This window comes from Phodopus roborovskii, unplaced genomic scaffold, assembly GCF_943737965.1.
Source record: "Phodopus roborovskii unplaced genomic scaffold, PHOROB, whole genome shotgun sequence".
NCBI lineage: Eukaryota > Metazoa > Chordata > Mammalia > Rodentia > Cricetidae > Phodopus > Phodopus roborovskii.
The window spans coordinates 1,082,053-1,101,718 of NW_026125295.1; the positions used below are offsets into that span (position 1 = coordinate 1,082,053).

General features: G+C 39.9%; 1 protein-coding gene across 12 annotated transcripts in view; it reads right to left on the reverse strand.

The window, feature by feature from the left end:
- The window catches only part of Arpp21 (cAMP regulated phosphoprotein 21), a 155,412-nt gene that overhangs the window by 77,366 nt on the left and 58,380 nt on the right, over positions 1 to 19,666 (reverse strand). For 9 of the 12 annotated variants that reach the window (XM_051201418.1, XM_051201433.1, XM_051201450.1 and 6 more), the window contains exons 10-11: positions 6,057 to 6,165; positions 3,602 to 3,703 (exon numbers count right to left, since the gene is read on the reverse strand). In XM_051201418.1, the coding sequence (XP_051057375.1) occupies positions 3,602 to 3,703; positions 6,057 to 6,165 (211 nt within the window). The remainder of the gene's footprint in view (positions 1 to 3,601; positions 3,704 to 6,056; positions 6,166 to 19,666) is intronic. The other 3 variants (XM_051201497.1, XM_051201489.1, XM_051201481.1) reach the window with 1 other exon arrangement.

The window sequence follows — 19,666 nt, forward strand, 5'->3', positions numbered from 1 at the left end:
TTTTTCAAATACTCCTGACAATAGAGACATACTGGTTTATTATTTGAGAACAAAATTTGTCTGTAGAGTTACAACTATTTGGCTTTCAGACAGCAATCTTATTTCAAGATACCAAACTTTAGAAACAATATTTGAAATTGTTTCTAGCATATCAACCAAGGCAACATGCCTATTTTGTTCATGTGATTGCATAAATAGAAACACATACAGGCACACATGCACACTGCTCCTCAAACACTCACACTCACATCTGAGGCACCAAGAAGCTTCCTCAAAGCACTTAACATTTCTAGTTTTAAAATAAACCTGAGCTTTGCTAAAGTGTAAATAAAATGTGTGAATTCTCAGGTAGGGAAACATACACACATACTCAATATTGGAATAGCCACTGTTTCTGTTTTGTTTTTTAATTATGAGACAACAAGATCAAAGACTAGTTAAACTAAAGATTAGACTACTAAAAAACAGGTCCTTATGCTGGATCCTTTGATTGCTTTAAGAGTTGACTTAATGGAAAGTAACTATTATTTTGTGAAAAGTGATCTTTTCATCGTGAAAAATGATTGATAGTCTGAGTGGTGATATGATCCATCAGCTAGGGAACAGCAAATACATGGATGAATGCCCCAGGAAGTGGGCTGCCAACATGTGACTGGTGAGGAAAGTGTGTTAAGGTGTCTATGTGTTCAAGAAACTTCATCTGGCTGTGTCTGTCCTTGGAATTTTGCATTGATAGATGCTGTGGCAACACCTCGCTACTACCGAGTCATCTCTTAACTTCTTCCTTGTTGACACTCACACCCTTCCCACATTCCTCTGAGTTTGGTCTGTGTATCCAACAATATACAGTGGGAGGGGGAAAGGTCACCTCCAGGATGACGTCATTAAAGACTGTTGATCCATTACTCTTATAACTCACATCCTCCTGGGGAAGTGCATTGCCGTTTTTAGAGATATACAACAGTCTCCAGGTAAGATCATCTTGAAGAAAATTGCCAACTACACACTGGTTCCAGTTCACAAGAGTGGCCTGCCAGTCACCACATGAGTGGGTTTGGAAACAGCTAGCAGTACTGGCTAGCCAAACCCAGCTAAGAGATGAATGGAGACTCTCTGTTACAGATTCTGAGTTATTACTACCTGCTAAACTACACTGGATACTTGACCCATAGAGACAGTGGGGACATAAGTGGTTTTTGTTTGCTTTATGCTGCTAAATGTGGGATTAACTTGTCGTCCTCGGTAAGTAGGTTACAATAAAGTATCAGTGATAAGAGCGTCTCTGTGGGCTTGCTTAGAGAACGACAGTGGGCATGAGTTTTCCACCTTAGGCTTTTAAGGATTCAGGGAACTTATAGAAAGGTATTATACAAAGGGAAGACATTTTCCCCCTTAGGAACACAAACAACATCATTTTACTAATGTTATCAAGGGTTTGTGAGTGGTTTGACTGAAGGACGCTCATTTAAAAACCCTGCCTTGGAGTATCAGGTAGAAGGTAGTGCCAGAAACAGGCTGGCAAATGAAATGGATCAGAGTTTAGTAAGGGACTGGCAATAGCTTGGCACCTAAGCTCTGTCACACTTAAACCTACTTTACAGTTGAAAAGAATCTAATCCATCCCTGTGGCCAGTGAAGCTTAACTTGACCAAGGGTAACTCAAGCATTTTCCCTGGGACCTCCATTCCCAATGAAGGAAAGCCATGTAGAGCCTGTCTCCTCGTGGCCATCTTCTATGGAGTTAAGAATCGTGGGTTCTATTTTTTATTCCAGACAGGCATCCAAGATAGTATTTCTTAGCCCCTTTTCCAACAATGGGGCATAACTCTAAAAAGATAATAACAAAACCAAAAACAAGGTTGCTCATGCCCTGCTCGTATAATGGGCATTTCCTAAAACACTTGACTTGTCAGAAGTAGAGTTTGAAGGAAAACTGTGCATATAGGCAAGTGCACATATGGAAGAGGATGGAGTTAAAGAATAAACGACAAAGGAATGTTCTGGAGAAGCTGTCTCTATGAAGGTCTTCAGAAGCAAACGGGATGCCTCCTAGCTCAATACATTCTCTTGCTCTCTCATGTCAAATTTCAGCCATTTTATTCTCTTATCCAGTGAGGATATGTATGATGGTGGATTCTGAGCATAGCAGGAGTAAGTAGTCCTCACATATTCCCTAGACCTGCACTCACACCTGCAGCTATGATAAACTCCACTTTTCTCTGGACCAGAGTATTCAATCATTAAATTTCTATCTCAATGTGTTCAAGAAGACTGAAGTAAGAAGGATACAAGGGTGAAACCTACATGGCAGATGGTGCCTCTTTTGCATCTTCAAGCTGTAGAATTACCAGGAGTGGGGGTTGGTGACACTTGCCTTGGCTTGAAGTGGTGTCCCCAAAACTGAGGAGCAAAATCCAAGTGTCCTGTGTCCTCCCCAGCAACAAGGCATAGCAACAGAGATTCGGCCTGACTGAGGATGCTATAGATGCAGGAAATGTAGACCACAGAGGACCACACTGAAGCCTCCTCCACAGCTTGCAGAGATCAGGCTATGTAACACCCAAGAAAGCTCTCAAGGGCTCCACAGAATAGAAAGCTATGGCAAATCCTCAGTGTTTTCACTAAAATACAGTGTTTAATTTTTTGGATTTCAAGTTTTATCTAACTTAATTGCATTTGGTCTCGAGCATAATGGGCAAGATAGATAGATAGATAGATAGATAGATAGATAGATAGATAGATAGATAGATAGATAAAAATTCCAACCATATTTTCTTTGGTTTTGAATTAAAAGAAGTTGTTTTGTGATTATTGTGATTATTCCCTTGACAAATTCTTCACAGATTTGATTTGATATGAAATCAAAAGGAAGAGTGAATATTATCATCTATATAGTTTTTGCATAATGAAGTATTCACATTTGCCAAGAATACTCTGTGTATGCACGCGCGTATGCGCATGTGCGCACGTGCATGTGTGGTATTAGGACATGTGTATGCCTGGGTACTTGTGTGGAGACCAGAGATCCACATAAGTACTTTCTTCTATTGTTGTAGCTGGAATCTTTCAATGAACCAGGAGTTTACAAATGGACTAGACTTGTTGGATGGCGAGCCTGTGGGATCTACCTGTTTCTGCCTCCCTAGTGCTTGTGTTATGAAAGCCTGCCCCCCATGCCTGTCTTTTACAAGGGCTCTGGGGACCCAAACTAAGGTTCTCATGTTTACACAGTAAGCATTTTACTCAGTGGGCCATATATGTGACCCTACTGCTAATTTCCTTTAAATTCACTAGTAGGTGGTCTGTTGCCTACTATGGATGTAAAGGTATACCAGGAGCTGGCAGCCCTTTCTATAAAGAATGTCTCTCTAACTGGCACAGACCATCTCTCAATACCCCTGGGATCACACACAGACTCCTGGCCTGTTCGCACCATGTCCCTCAACCAGATTCTTTCCCGGAAGCATTTGTGTTTTCTGTTTTGTGACTCCCTGCTTGGTCCCAGCCTTGGTGCTCCCTGCCAGCTCTCTGTCTGAGAAGGGAGGGGCCTTTCTCTTAATGGAAGGACCAGACTCAAGAGGCAATTAAAACAACTACTCACATCATGTGCAAATATTCTCTCCCTCACTCTCTGATACTCCTCTTCTCTCTCTTCAATTGATTTACTTCGTCTGTCATCTCTAAATGGATGCATTCTGTTTTGCTGAACAGAGAAAAGAAATCAGGAGGGTTATCCATGTTGAGCTGTTAAGCAACTGTCAACCGAGAATAATAAATGCTCATTAAGATAACTGGAGCCTGACAAGCCCCAACCCCTCTGCTCCCTGAGGAGGCTAGGCTATTGGACATGAACTTTTGTATGCATGTTTCTATCTGTGTGTGTTGTATATGTGTATGCTTGTGTGTGTATCTGTGTATGTGATAAGTGTGTGCAGTGTGTATATGTTTATGCATATGTATGTATCTGTGTGTGTGACATGTGTGTGGTATGTACATGTGTATGCATGTGTGTATTTGTGTGTGGTTTATATGTGCGTATGCATGTTTATGTATCTGTGTGTGTGATCTGTTTGTGTTTGTATGTGTGGTGTATAGATGTGTATGTGTGTCTATCTGTGTGTGATCTGTTTGTGTGTGTGTATGTGTGTATGCGTGTGTGTTGTATATATGTGTGTATGTGTGTATCTGTGTGTGATCTGTTTGTGTGTGTGTGGTGTGTATATGTGTATACATATGTGTGTATCTATCTGATCTCTGGGTGTGTGTATGCATATGTGTGGTGTGTATATGTGCATGTGTGTATTTATCAGTACAGCTGTGGTTGTTTGTATGTCTGCATGTGTGTGTATGTGTGTGGGGGTGTGCATGTGTGTGTCATGCTGACATAAGAAAGATATGCTACTCCTGGTTCACCCTCTATGAAGGAAAGTAGAATAAATATTTGTAAAATGAGCAGCCTTGAATATGCCTTGATCATTGGTCCAGAGATGGGAGACAGGATAGTTTATTTCCCCTTTGCTGAGTGTGTCTGACCACAGCAGGAGGCAAAGTGTCTCGACAGAAAAGGGAAGCATGAGTTCAGGGGCACTGAGGGATGAAGTGGCTGTGAATATGTGCGATCTCAAGAAAGAACAAGAAACAGAGAAAGTGGGAATCTGAAAGGAGCCTGTGGCTAGTCTCTGGCTTCTAAGGTTTCTTTGCTCAGTGGCTGACCTGTGTATTGCATGGGGAATGTAAACTCGGCCTAGCAGACCTATTTCTTGATAATGGTCAATGACAGTGCAAAGAATGTTAAGGTAACAATCCAAAGGACCCAGCATGAGAACCGTGAGTCCTCATCCTCTTTGACCCACTCCCTACATCTGAGCTGCCCTCCCACCTGTCTGCCATTCTGAACAAAACACTCTGAACTGAGATCATTCATCCGTCCATTCACCCACAGAGTACACAACACGGGCATGTTCTGAAGTCAACAAGAGCCCTGGTGCAGCTCAGGAACGGAGCCAGCAGTGGTAGGAGACAAGGAGGTACAAATGAGGAGTAGACTTTTTCTTTAAAAAGAAAAATCACATTCAGAGATGCACACACTGGCTCAGGGTGACACACTTTGGGTCATTAATAAGAGACCTTGAGTGAGATACATGCTGTCTTACCTTTATGAATTTTAAAGCAAAGACACGTTTTAAAAATTTCTACTTGGGTTGTCAGACACCAAGTACAATTGTCAGGGCATCTCCTGACTTTCTGGTGTCATTATTATTATTTTTTTTTTTTCAGTTTTTGTTTTGTCATTCACTTAGTCTTCTTGCTTGTAACCTCCCTCCCTCCTACCCATGCAGAGAAGAGATTCAGTAAGGTCTCTTTTCCTTTGCTCCAGGACCATGATTAGGGCTGTTCTAGAATGGCAGTGTCTCGTCACAGGCAAAATACACAGGGATTAGTTTCCGCTACACTTCATGCAAACGAGCAAACACATTGCATAGACCATAGAACATGAGAAGAAGGGTGGGGGGCGAGAACGGAACTCGATGCTTTGCTGTGAAGACTTATTTTTAGGATAGTTGCAAAATCCTCCCGTCCTCACCATAACAAGGTATGTTCTTTACAGCTACACCGGTGGCTCATCGGTCCTCATTGATAATCCAGCTCAAATTGTGCACAACGGAAGGAAGGAAGGACAGAGCTGTAGGGAGTGGAGCGACTGGCAGAGTTACACAGACATCTGGAAAGGCAGCTGACAAGCTTATCCCCACAGCTCGGAGCTTGCAGCATCCCGACCCCCACCACAACATGCAGCAAAGACTGCGCCAAGCACCACCCATGCAGCCCAACACAGAGCCACTTGCTAAGCAACTTGCGCAACACCATGTGGCTACCCACTGAATGCCAGAGGGGGAGGCAATGGAGGCCAAGGGGTTGGAGAGAGGGCAGCGGTTGTCAGAGGCAGGAAGGGGTGGCTAGGAGGCAGGAGGGGGACAACAGAGGGACAACGAGAACATCAATCAGCCCACCTTCAAAAACAACAACGTCAGCCACTCTCAAACTTGAGAACCAACCTGGTTGTCTTCTTTATCAATACTAGAGTTATCTCGCTTCAAGATAAACCGCTTCTGGGATTCTTCACTTTTTTCATCTTTTAAATGTTCACAAAACCTTTGCTCTGGTCTGCCAGCAAAGTAAAACATATCAATAAAAAAAAAGTATTTTTCCCCATCTGATTAAACTTAGTTCTTAGTGTGTTTTCCCCCATGGTGGCATTTAACTTAAAAGAAAGAGAGAGAGAGGGAGAGAAGAGGGGTTTATACTTTGCTGTGAAATTAGAGTCGCTGGTAATATACAAGTAGGTCATAACATGCCACTTTACATGCAGCGTAAGATACCTTTTGTTATTTTCAGTGCAGAATCTTGTTGCTGCATGCCCATCACCAGGGATGAACTTATAGAAACAGTTAAAGCTCCCAACACACGCAGTGCTTCAAAGTTTCTCTTTTTTCTTTGTGGCTCCTGAACATGTATTAATTTCCCATGCATATCTTCAAGCAAATATGAAGTTATTTTTAACGTTTGCATTTTCTAGTATTGGAGACTGAATCTAGGGGTTCTAGCAAGGGCTCTGTGAGATGCATCCACAGCCCTCTTTTTCCTTCTGATTTTGAGACCTTTGTCTCATTGATTTGCAGACTGGTCTTGAACTCACTTTGTAGCTCAAGCTGGTCTTGGGCCAGTGGCCTCCTGCCTCGGTCTCCTAAGTGGGTAGAATTACAGGTTGTACCACCAGGCTCAACTCAATATACATACTTAAAACGCAGGATCTGTCCTCTCACCCACTGGTGATGACTGCCTCTCAGCACATTCCAGCACATTCCAATAGTCTTTGGAATCCACTCTGAGAGCTTTGTTTACAAGCTATTTCTCTTCTCCCCAATAACGAATGCTCTGGAATCTGGCTTCTTTAGCCCCTCAACCCCTGGTTCTTGCCTTCTAAATCACGTCAGTAATTTAAAAACTGACAATATTTAGTTTAAACAACTTATTAGCTGATTGATGTGAAGGGAAGGATCTAAGTAGCTGCATACTATTGACTGGTCAGTTGATTTTGCCAAATCTCTTAATTATTATGGGTTAGTTCCCCATGATTGGCACTGCACACACCCTAAACTCCACAAATGAGTTGGAGCTTGGGATTGCCACAGAGGGCATGTTGAAGTGTTTGTCTCTGGGTTAAGAACAGCTGTCTCATGACTTCTAGAGTTCCTGACTCTGCTGGGTTCCTGGCATCACAGGCAAAGGAAGCCACTCAACAGTGGCTGTGTTTTAACATGGGTGACCAGCAATTAAAAGACTGTCTTGTCACACACACAGCACTTTAGCGACAAAGGAATGACTTAAGTGTCTTATTCAAGTCAGAATGAGAAGCACCCTCTCCTCAACATCTGTCCATACATTAGGACGGCAGTGATGAGCCGACTGGAGGAGAAAAGCTTGGCTGGTGCTACCTACACTACACAGGGTTTATAAAAGGATGCATCCTCTTGTCCTTTTACCTGTTGGTAAAAGTGGGCTGCAGAAGATTTTTTTTCTTTTGAAGATGAGGAAAGCATTCCTCAGTGATTATTTTGAGTCCGTAACTATAGATTTGCACATGAAACCACAGTCACCAAAGAATGTAGATGAATCCCCACAGACATGGAGGTGCATGCACGTAGTCCCTCTTGACTAAACAGTGCATAGTGGGCTGGAGGTAAGGCTTTGGGGTGGGGGGTGAGGGGCGGGCTCACCCCTCAACTTAAAGAACCAAGAAGTCTCATCACATCATCTTGATGGTCACTGTAAACATTTTCCACCACACTTAAAATATAATAAAACATGAAAAATGATCTGGAAGTGAAAATAGCATATTTGATACAGGATAGTCAATGTATGCAAGGGATCCTTACTGTATAGTAAGTCTTACGATAGCAACATGTTCAGTAATAGTTTGGGATGAATGACAGTTCCCCCAAATAATTTAGTATTCTGGCATTTCCAACCAACACTTCTTTGATTGTTATATCAACCCCCCCATAGCAATTGAAATGAGGATTTCAACTTATATAAAGATGTTGGTTATACCAATGTTAATTGCATCATATCAATGTTAATCTCTTCTGATATTCTCAGGCCCTAGTCTTCTAAGCCCTAACAAGTGAGATTATTTGCCTAAATTTACAACCATCCTTTCTGTATTTATTTCTAACAGTCTGCAAATATTCACACACAAATGAGAGGACCTGAGAATATGGACATGTTGAGGCATGAGCACAAGGTGAATGTATTTAGTCTAATTTCTTTCTTTAAAATAAAATGTATCTGAGTGAGAATTCAGAATACTAGCTGGTAGGTAGTTGATGTGGGTTGGACCTGGTTTCCTTATAAGCCTTAATCCTTAGTGGCCATATCCAAACCTGGTGCTAGGAAAACACTAAGCTTAATGAATGGATGAATCAATGTATGGATGACTGACAATTTAGCCTTGCTGTGTACAAGTAGTTATAGCTCAGGGATTGAACAAGAGCCACTTGGTCAGATATGAGGTCATAATTTCTGTAATTATAGAACAGGACATCAGAAAGTTTGGTTCATTGGAGCATAAATTCAAATAAAAAAACAGAATGATCATTAAACATTAAATTTATGTTTATTAGTCATTAAAATATTTTACAAAAGTCTGAATTTCTTGGGTTGGGAAAAAAAATCTCAATCCTCCTCATTTTGGCTCCTTATTGCAATAATATCTTAGTGTTTCTGAAATTCCATTTTTTCATAATGCTATTATCACATATATCCATGCATATGTGAAAAATACTTTGATAGCATGACAAAGTTTAATCAGAAGGTGTGTCACTATTCATGACATAAATATTAATAATATTTCATACTTTGATATAAAATATACAAAATGCATTCTCAGTGACCGATTTGCAAGTTACCTTCTTTAGCTATATTTTCAAACTTTAGAAAAATATTAGGTCCTTTGGGTTTCTTGAAAAATATTTAAAATGCTCATAAAGCAATTTTGAAATTTGTTTAAGAATAATTAACCAAGTGTAGTAAGACTTTTTTCCTAGGTTGGTTTTATGGAGAACTATTCATGGCTTTCAAGCTAACCAAAGTACAAATTGAAATACTACAGTAATTGAATTAAAACTACTGACAATGGGCCATTGTGTCACAGCTATTTAAAAAATCACTTTTACAACTAATTGAACAAGTATTATTTTCAAGCCCTAAGATGAATGGCACTAAAGTAGTGCATTTAGGAATAGTATTTCAAATGGTAATGAATTACTTTTAATCTGTGAATACAGGAATGCAATACAAAAACAGTTCTCAAAACTACAAAACAGGCCATGTTTTTATTAAATGATGGTAAGCAGACTTTGCTATGTACCTCAGCTCAATTTATCCTTTTTTTTTTTAATTTGATTTATGAGGTATCATGTCTACCTTTTTATATATCATTGCCAAAATGCATAGAAAATAAAGTTAATGCTTATTTTAAATAAGTAAGAGCTTTATTATCTCAAGGTAGAAACATGTTTTCCCACAATCTATAGCACATACAGACAAACTCTGCTGCGAGTCCATAGCCACACTGCTCCTATACAGTGACTGGATAGGCCAGTGTTAGCATACACTGATCCTATGTAGTGAATAGGCCTGCATCTCCTGCCAGCATCTTGGCCTCTCCGGGGGAGAAAAAAATGAATATTTAAGTTGATTCTACATTGCCCCTCCTTTATATTTATACAGAACTCATGGAAAAGAGGGTTGCGCTGAAGATAATCAAATCTCTTTTCTATTCAATCAATTCCTATCTGTTGAATTTTTTTCTCAAGTAAAGTGAACATTCGTTATCATTATTTTTTTTTTTTGAATCTTTTGCTTATCTTTAAGTATTTTAAACAGTTAAGCCTCACTTTTAGGCTCTTACGACCAAACTTGTCACTCTTCTTCTAAATAGTTCTGCTGATTCTTGCCCTCACTTCCTACACAGAAAGGAGGAACTGAACTATCCCGAATGGGGGTTGGGGTGGGGCTGGAGGTGAGGGAGCAGGGTGACAGGGGCCTTGGCATGTCCCCTAGACCACAGGAAAAGTGCAGCTGATAGGAGATAAATCTCAACAAACCATGTTCAGAGGGAGAGATCGTCTGGACAGCGAAATGAACAGTGAAGGATTTTGATTTTCCGATATAAGTAAACCTAAGAAAACTGTGAACATTTCTATTAAAATGCTCACAGCAGTGGATCTTTGACTGGAAATAAATAAGCAAGACATTTACCTTTATTGAAAAAGCATATTTCACCCTTTCCCTTATCAGTCTGTCATTCCATTCCACTTCATTTCTTTTTAAATGATATTGTACTCCAATTTAGAAAGTGGGTGTGCTTTAAATTTATATATTTAAATATATTGCACTTTTTTACCACTGTCCTATTTATAGCCCTGGGTACCACAGTGCTTGTGTGGAGCTCAGAGGACAACCTTGCAGGAGTCATTTCTCTTCATTCACTAGGCGATATCTAGAGAGCACACTCAGGTCAGTTACAGACTGAATTGTCTTTGTGTCTCTTATTATTAGAATCTTTCAAATTTGTGTTTAGAATTTTGCATGTTTTTGGAAAATCATTTTCTTTCTTTTATATGTATGTATAGTGTATGTACATACATGTCCGTGTGTATCCATGTGTGAATGGCGTGTACCTATGTACATGTTTTTTGGAGGCCAGAGATATAGTAAACACTGGGTGTCTCCCTCAATTACTCTCCACCTTATACTTTGAGACACCATCTCTCTCTGAATCTGGAGCTCACTGACTCAGTCTACTAGCCATCAAACTCCAGGGGTCCCCCAGACTACTGCTCCCCAACACTGAGACTATAGGTGTGTAACCATGTCTGTCTTTTTATTGACTTCTGGAAATCCAAAGTCAGTTTCTTCCGCTTGTGTGAGGACCATTTTATAGACTAACCATCTTGCTAGCCATTTTCTATCAAGTTCCTTTAGCGTGGTTAAGAGTTAGTGGACACGCAGGCTAACAAGATACTGTGGCTCTTCTTTACTGTGGACTGCCATGAATGACACTTAGCAAAATACTTAAAGGCAACCTGGCCTGTAAGTTGGTGCTTTTGCTTTGGCAAAAATACTGGGCTATATGGATGCAAAGCTTAAACATGCCAGTTTGCCTTGGTAATGTGATTCTATTTCTAAGAATGAATCCAAAGGAAATGGGTGTAAATGAACACCAAATTTCATTTAATAACAACAGAAGAATGAAGATCTCTCCTATACTGCATAAGGAATTCGAGGTATATTATAGTAACATGAAGTTCTCTAAAACAATATCCAATAATGTTGACCAGCAAGTAAAGACATTGTATAAAAATACAAATACAACTTGATTATGTTGATGTTCAAACTATAACACACAGCAACAGGAATATTGTTAGCAGAAGGCAGCTTTGTGATTATAATAATCATGCATTATTTTAGATCAAGAAAATAATGAAAGCTATTATCTCAGACAGATAACAAAACAATTCAGCAACTTAATAGTGACTCATACCAAATTATTGGATTATAAAAATTATTCTTATATTATGGATATTTTACTTTTCCATTAAATGTATTATTTAATAATCTGTTGAATTGGGGATTTAAATGATTTATTTTGTCAAATTATTTCTTAATCTTTATATTATACTGCAAGGTTTTGAAAATGTAAGATTAAATTTTGCTCTTTGCCCCAATAACATTTCTTATACTAAGATCCTCTAGTACAAGAAAACTGATCTCATACTGCAAAATTTCCATGTTTATTGTTATGTTATTCTTGATTTGTATGAATAGAAATTTTACCAATGACAAAATGTTAACAATCACCAAGAAGATTTCCTGTGTGGGGGTGGTGGTGGTGATGGTGGTTATAAAGAAGACAAAACAATAATATAGAAAACTATCTAAGGGGATAAGAAGGACACAATAAAAAGTTAAAAGGGGAAATAAATCATATACAGTTAAGACCTGATATGATATGCTCAGTTTCGGTAGCTATCTATTCGTGGACTATATATTGAGCATGGAGTTTCACCACTGTCAAGTAGGCATGCAATCAGATCACTGAGCTTAAGGACACTGGTATCATTCTTCAAATTTATATATAAATCAAGCGTTTGCACAAATGGAAAATAATATCTATAATACAGAAAGAAAATGTACTTCAAAAGTGACCCATGGATGATTTGACATGTAATGCCTATGAAATATTGTTGACTACCTCTTCAGCTAAAAAGGCAATGCACAGCTAAGTTCTTAAAACCATACAACCATTCCTACACTTTTATCCCTTAAGAATCTGCAAAGATGACTTCTATTCAGAATAAATGTCAACTTTAGTGTTAGGATATTGGATCAGATTCAGGATTTGCTGAAGATAACTTTAGATTTTTTTATATTGTAAAAACCTCAATGGTGTTTTCTAAATAAACCTATGAACCAACCATGTAATGTCTACCAACACGTGTGATACATGCTTCAATGTACTTGTCTTTCCTGTCTCACAGCTTCTGGCCTGACAGGGGACACACCTACACTTGGTACTTTCATGCTTTTCCTTCCAAAGCTTTGTTAGTGAGACTTTTTTATCCAGTTCCATCATACTAATTTATTGAAAGTTTTCTAATTCTAAGCTTTTCCTTAGTGGTAATAAACTTACAAGGTGCCTAGACCTCGGGTATAACTTGCCCATCTACTACTGTCTTGTATGAAGATGCTTTGAGGAACAAAGAGGAGGAAATTGAGGTAAATATGATCAAATTACATTGAATGAAACTGATCCTAGTAAGGGTTTCTATTGCTTCACTGAAGCTCAATTGACCAAAAGCAATTTGGGGAGGAAAGAGTTTATGTGGCTCACACTTCCACATCACTGTTTATCATCAAAGGAAGTCAGGACGAGGACTCAAACAGTGCAGGAGCCTGGAGGCAGGAGCTGATGCAGAGGCCATGGAGGGGTGCTGCTTACTGGCTTGCTCCTTATGGCTTCCCTCAGCCTGCTTTCTTATAGAACCCAGGACCACCATACCGGGAGTGACACCACTCAAAACAGGCAGGGCCATTCCTGATCAATCACTAATTAAGAAAATGCAATTCAGGCTGTCCCTACAGGCTGATCTTAATGAGGCATTTTCTCAGCTGAGATGACTTTAGCTTGCATCAAGTTGACATAAAACTGGCCAGCGTGAAATTCTCAAAGAATTAATAAATATGTTCTTATGATATTGGTATATCAATATATCTAATGACTCTAACGTCTATTCCCTAAAACAAAACCCCAGTGAATTTTGGAAGATGCATTAATGACTGCAGAAGAAATGATCATTTACTGTAGGATATCATTAATATTAAAATGCTTATAAAATAGGAACAACACTGAAAAACAAGCCTAACACATATTGAATCTTTTTAATTTGTGCCTTATTGACTGTGAGTTTTGTTCTTTCTTTTTCTTTTTTTTTTTTTTTTTTTGACAGTTTATACAATCTCCATGAAGAAGGAGTCCTGTTCATTTGCTTTGTTGCATAAATTGAAAAGATATAATATGTACTTTAACATACATAGGAGCGATGAATAGATGTAAGAAATCCTGAAGTGCTTTGTCTGGTACTAGTGAGGCTCAAAATAATAGTTAGAAAATCTTATTATATTGTATATACTTTATGAATAGGCAAAATTAGTAGTCATGTCAATAAATTATATTCTAGGTTTGATTATATTTCATTTACCGTGTGTGTGTGTGTGTGTGTGTGCGCGCGCGCGCGCGCGCGTGTGTAGGAGTTGGTTTTCTCACTCTAAAGTGTGGGTCCTAGTGATTGAACTCATTTTGTAAGGCCTGGCAGCAAGTGTCTTTACCCACTGAGAATCCTCTCAGTCCAGAACAAACCAAGAAATATTTACACAACATTCTTATCAGGGATAGAGATAATATTATGATAGATCCAATCTGTTTGGTAATCTCTGAATAATGTTTGAATCATGAGTGTCCAAATGGGCCTGTCAGGTGTTTATGAGAATAATTCTGTCCTTGAAAACTGTGAAAAATAAATGGTGTTTTCTGGAATGAATAGTTTTTGTTTGTACATTATAATGTTTGAGTGAATTAGCCCAATAAAACTTACAGGTAAATATTGTACTTCCACTACTGAAGAAATGCCACTGTGATTCAGTTGATAAAGATTTTTTGTTTGTTTGTTTACTTTTTACAGAGACAACAAAAAGTTATGCTTTTCTTTCTCCTGGTTTGAAGGACAGGACAGGGATGAGAGACTGGGAAGTTGGGGGTTGTGTTCCTCTGTGTTCACTGTGGGGTCTGGAAGGGGCTGGGGTGGGAAGAAGTCAGGTCATGGGCTTAAAGCTATTCTGTATGTGCTCATTTCTTTTGGTGGACTCCAATTTGCTTGGAGAGTCTACTGAGCTTTATAGTATATTGTAAAAACCCCATCCACCGACACTCTCATCTTCAAGTAACTCTAAAGTCACTCAAGGCACAACTGTCAATTCTTTAGGCGAATCCAGAATTCACAAGGCGAGTCCTCACTCGGTATTGAGCCTATTCCTTCTATCTGCACTAAACATCTCTGCAGTCTGAGACTCTAGCCAGAGCAATTTTGCTTCCTCAAGAACTATTATACAGTTGGGCCAATATTATAGGTAGTGTGCACTGTGTGGTACCCTTTCTGTGGCTGTTCTGAACACATAATATGCATTATGCATTAAACCACGCATGCATACAGTCTGGGATCTGTGTCCTGAGGGTGTGCTTACACACTTACACATTCAATCTCAATGAAACTGGCTTCCCATACAGTGAACAGAAGACGGCTAAGTACTTCGATTTTGAAAGCAGGGTGCCCGAGGTATTGAACACTTGGGAAGTATGCCTAACATACTTTAAGTACATAAAGTCATGTTTATTAATAAGTGTGCTAAGACAATTAATAGTTATACTATCTATTGATAACAGTCCTTATTTTTGGCTTCTTTAATGTTTTTTGTATGTATGCTCAAGTATGATGTGCGTGTGCATGTGTATGTGTGGTCCATTTGCATGTGTATACAAAGATACAAAGATCAGAGGTCAACTTTGAGTACCATTCCTCTGCCCATGATCCATCTTAGGTTTTTCCTTTGTTTGTTTTGTTTTGCTTAATACAGGTTTTCTCACAGGCCTGAAAATTTCCAAGTTGGCCAGCAGGCTGGCCAGTCAGTGATACTCAGTGAGCTTCCTGTCTCTATCTCTCCAGTTTGGGGATTACAAGCATGCATCACCAAGCCTGGCTCTTTATGTGCACCCTGGGGCTCAAACTCAGGTACTCATCCTTGCATGGCAAGCACTTTATTGGCTGAGCTCTCTCCAAATCCCTCTGCACAGCTTTAAAAATAATCAAATGCAAATTAGGATTTTGAAAGTGAACCAATGCATAGCAGTGAAAGATTGCTGCTTAATTACCCTCTTGCTTTTCATCATAGCTTGACACTAGTGATTCTATGAATGGTAATTCTTCTCCCCATAACCTTTAAAAGCTTAAGAGCTGAGAGGCAGGAGCTTCAGGCCTTTGACATGGTCTTCTCTGAACTGACCAGGTAAGACAGACTTGGGCTTTGGTTCCTCTCCTACAAAATGGACTGGCTGGATATCCTACTATGCTGAGAGCTAAGTGAATAAACAGATAAATAAATAAATAAATATACCCTTGGATGCATCACTGTGTCACATAAAAGCTCCCTAAAATAATCATACTATAGATTCTACCTGCATATAAGGTGTGTGCTCACTTTGTTTCCAAGATTTAATAGTAAGATACCACACAATTAGAAAAGGGAATGCAACAAACATGTTTTCCTCTTTGCTGTCTGTTTCTGAGATACTCTCAGAGGAAAAATGCTATGTAGACAACATTAAGTTTCAGGGAAACGGCACAGAGTTTAACCAGGGTCAACCAATAGCTCTGAGTTTGAGTTTAAGAGATGATTAAGGACCTAGGGGTCTTCCCAAAGGAAGGGTAAATGTTTAGGGAGATGGATGTGGTAATGGTTCCGATTCCATCATGAGACAGCAGATAAAAGTATCCAAACAGAACAGCATCTTTACCAATCAGATAATGAACCAGAAGTAGAACAGGTTCAGTTCACATGCCTCATGACTTTACTGAGAGCAATGCAGTTTTAGGAATCTGATCTCTCTGTTCTGGTCAGATGATTGGCAACACCAGTAATACAAAAGGCTAACAATAGATGCACCATGTTTAGAAATGGCAGGATGCTAACCAACCACTGCAAGATGCCCTGTAGAGGCCTCCAGTAAGCATGGGTTCAGAATGCTACCTACAGCTCTCAACCAAGGACTAAGTAACATGGGAGAAAACCTATGTCTTTTTTTGTTTGTTTGTTTGTTTGTTTTGTTTTGCTTCAGTGGAAAAACAGTCACCTGGAGGGTGTGAAACTCCCCATTGTGGATACACAAGCATCCCCACAGTTAAGTCTCTGTGCTTCAGGGCAGTCAGCAGATATCCCCATGCCCAGCCTCTCTGTCCTGGGCCTGTGCCCTGAGATGGTGGACAGCCCAGCATCCCATGGCTGGGACAGTAATAACCCTTCTCTTCAGGGATTTAGCAAAGACCCTTCACCTAATTCTCATCACCTTCTAGAGAAGCTGTTTCTAGATAGAACAGGCTTCATTGTTCATGATTAACTTTTTCTGGAGCACTCACTCCACACCACACACCTCAAGTATCATGAGGTTGAGTCCTAAGCACTTAATTCTCTTTTTGTGTGTATTGCTTTGCTTTGTTTTTGAGACAGGGGCTCAGTTTGCTGCCCAGGCTACCTTTAAAGTCTTTTTGGAGCCAGACTGGTCTGAAACTCGCTATGTACCCCAGGCTGGCCTTAAGCGCACAGAAATTCTCCCAATAATTCAGAGTATCACTGTCTCATGGTTTGTGGAGAGTGAAAGTACTGTCCTCCAATGCATTTGCGGTTGCCATACTCTGCTCTGCACTCTTCAGGGTAGGGAATTTGAGGCAAGGAGAGTGGGTGGATGTAAAAGATGAAATAGAAATTGTTGAAGAGATGACAACCTTTTAACATGAAAATTATCAGAGATAAGTTAAAAGTTGATCTGCAGTATGCAAGATATTCAAGTATGCACGGGTAAATAATCACATTGTTTGTGGGAAATGTTAGTGTGAGCAGATGGTTTCCAGGCTCCACATGGTGAACTCTGGGATGAAGAAAAGGAGAAGGAGATTAAAAAAAAAAAAAAAAAAAAAAAAAAAAAAAAGGCAGGGGTGGGGGGTGGGGAGGGAACCTTCATAAAAAGAACAATGAACACCTCTGTGCTAAATGTAGAAAAATAATTAAAAGAGAAAATGGAGATAGACAAAGAAAAGTTCATAGCTTCCAATATAACATACTTGCAACAGAAAAAGTTAACAAAATCACTTTCAGGGTTTTAGTTTTCGGCCTAAATGTCCAAAAGTTAACATTAGTCTGGGATGGAGCCTCATGGCTGTGATCCTAGCTACATGCAAAGCTGAAGCAGGAGCTCGCACACTCAAGCCCAGCTGAAGCAGGAGCTCGCACACTCAAGCCCAGCTTGTGCCACGTATTGAGATCCTGTCTGAAGATAAAAATAACACTATGAAGAAAGAAAAAGACTGGAGATGGGGTCCTAGCTCAGGAGAAGAGAGAGCTCTTGCCTAGCAAACTTGAGATTCTCCGTTCAATTCCAACATCACAGAAGAATGAAAGCAAGGTCATAAAATCTTTGGTGGTAGCCGAGCAGCATAGACCCTAGTGTGTGCATCATGGATTTTCAGTGGATGACAACAGCGAATGCTGACACCCAGCCAGAAATCCAGTAGAGAAAAATGCAAAGGGCTGGAGAGTAGACTGTGTCGCTGTCACAATTCAGAGGGACAGGGCAATGGAACCAATTGAATGTGAAATAGCGACAACAGCACACACACAGAAATGGCTGCTTTAAGAAAGAGCCAGACAATTATTGTTGTAATCCAGGCAAACCTGGCCCCACCTCTCACCCACATAACCATGGCAGGTGTATGTACCCTGGATCTTCAAAAGAAGGGTGCCACTCACCTACATTCTCTTCCCATTTTCTCTTTCCCTCTCTCTTTCCCACTGTTCCCTGGGGAAGACAGGACTTTTCCTGTCTCTTCTATCCTCTCTGTCTTTGTGTCTCTTTAGCTCTTTTTCTCTTTCCTTCCCTCCCTCCTCTTTCTAATAAAGTCTGTCCGCCTGCCATATTTGTCCCTCTGCCTAGGTCATGCTCGCCTGCCATGGAATCCTCCAAGGTCCCCCACATGCTTTATCATATCATATCATTTATAATAGGAGCCCCTCCCAGCCATTAAGACCCAGCTGATGGGCCAGAAATTACACTTAGAGATAATTGGTTCTTTCTTGGTTAATTCTGAGCTTAGAAAACCTGCAATACTACAGGCCAAGAATATTTTATAAATTCTCTAATGTGCATAGGTTTACCCCTACTTTCTCCATTTTTTCCTAACTTTAGCCATACAACTTGGTAACGGGAACATTTGGCCAAGCCTTCCTATCCCTGTCATTATTCCTCTCTTGAGAACACATCCTATTTGTTAACACCAGACTGTCTTTCCTAAAGCATCACACTTTCCTATCAACACTTGTATTCTAAAGCCTGAAGTACTCTCTATAGCCAAGGCTCCTCTTTAGATAGCATTCTGGTGGCTCTCCCAGTGATGTTCTGAGAAGCAAAGAACCACTGCAAAGTCCTTAGCGTGGAAGGCAAAGGATCAGAGTTAGACTCCTGTTGGCAGTGGTTAACACATAACCTTGGGTGACACCCTCTCTCCCTCTCAGCAGATTTCCTCTCCACTCCAAGCACTAGTGTGACCTTTAACACAGTCTTTTGTTAGATGGCTTTAAGAACTAGATGCCACCATCTCTGCAGAAAGCTCAGCTCTTTGTCACTGCTCAACAAATGCAGACTATTAGCATAAGTTTCTTTAGATGCAATAGGTGGATCCTCTCTTCCCTGCATTTACTTGAGTGTAGGTTCCCCGCAGTTTTGCCCACTGTACAGGCATCTAGAACACAGCCTCTCTGCTACAAAGCTACATGTTCTCTGGGGATCTCAAGAGCATGGAAAGAATTAACACAAAACCTATAGTGACTTGACTCCAACTCTATCCATCCTGTTTTCTTGTTGCCCATGAAGCTGAGGCTCCTGTGCCTCTGATGAGAATAGCTACTGAGGGCAAGGGTTTTGTAAGAGTACAATAAGTAGATTCATCTTCTACACTAACATTTTTGATAAACACAACTCAACAAATCACACATGTTAGTAGTGACAAACCAGCAATGCATAGTGGGGACTTTCAAATTAAAGAAAACTTCTGATGTTAATTTATAGGGGTGACTAAATCTTCAAAATATCTTTGAAGTAATAGCTCTTTAATTCCCATTTCTTAGCAGATAACAGCAGAATTAACCATTTGGAATCCCTATCTAATCCAGACACACATCTTGAGGACTTGGCTTAATAGTTGAGATGGTTTGGCTTGAA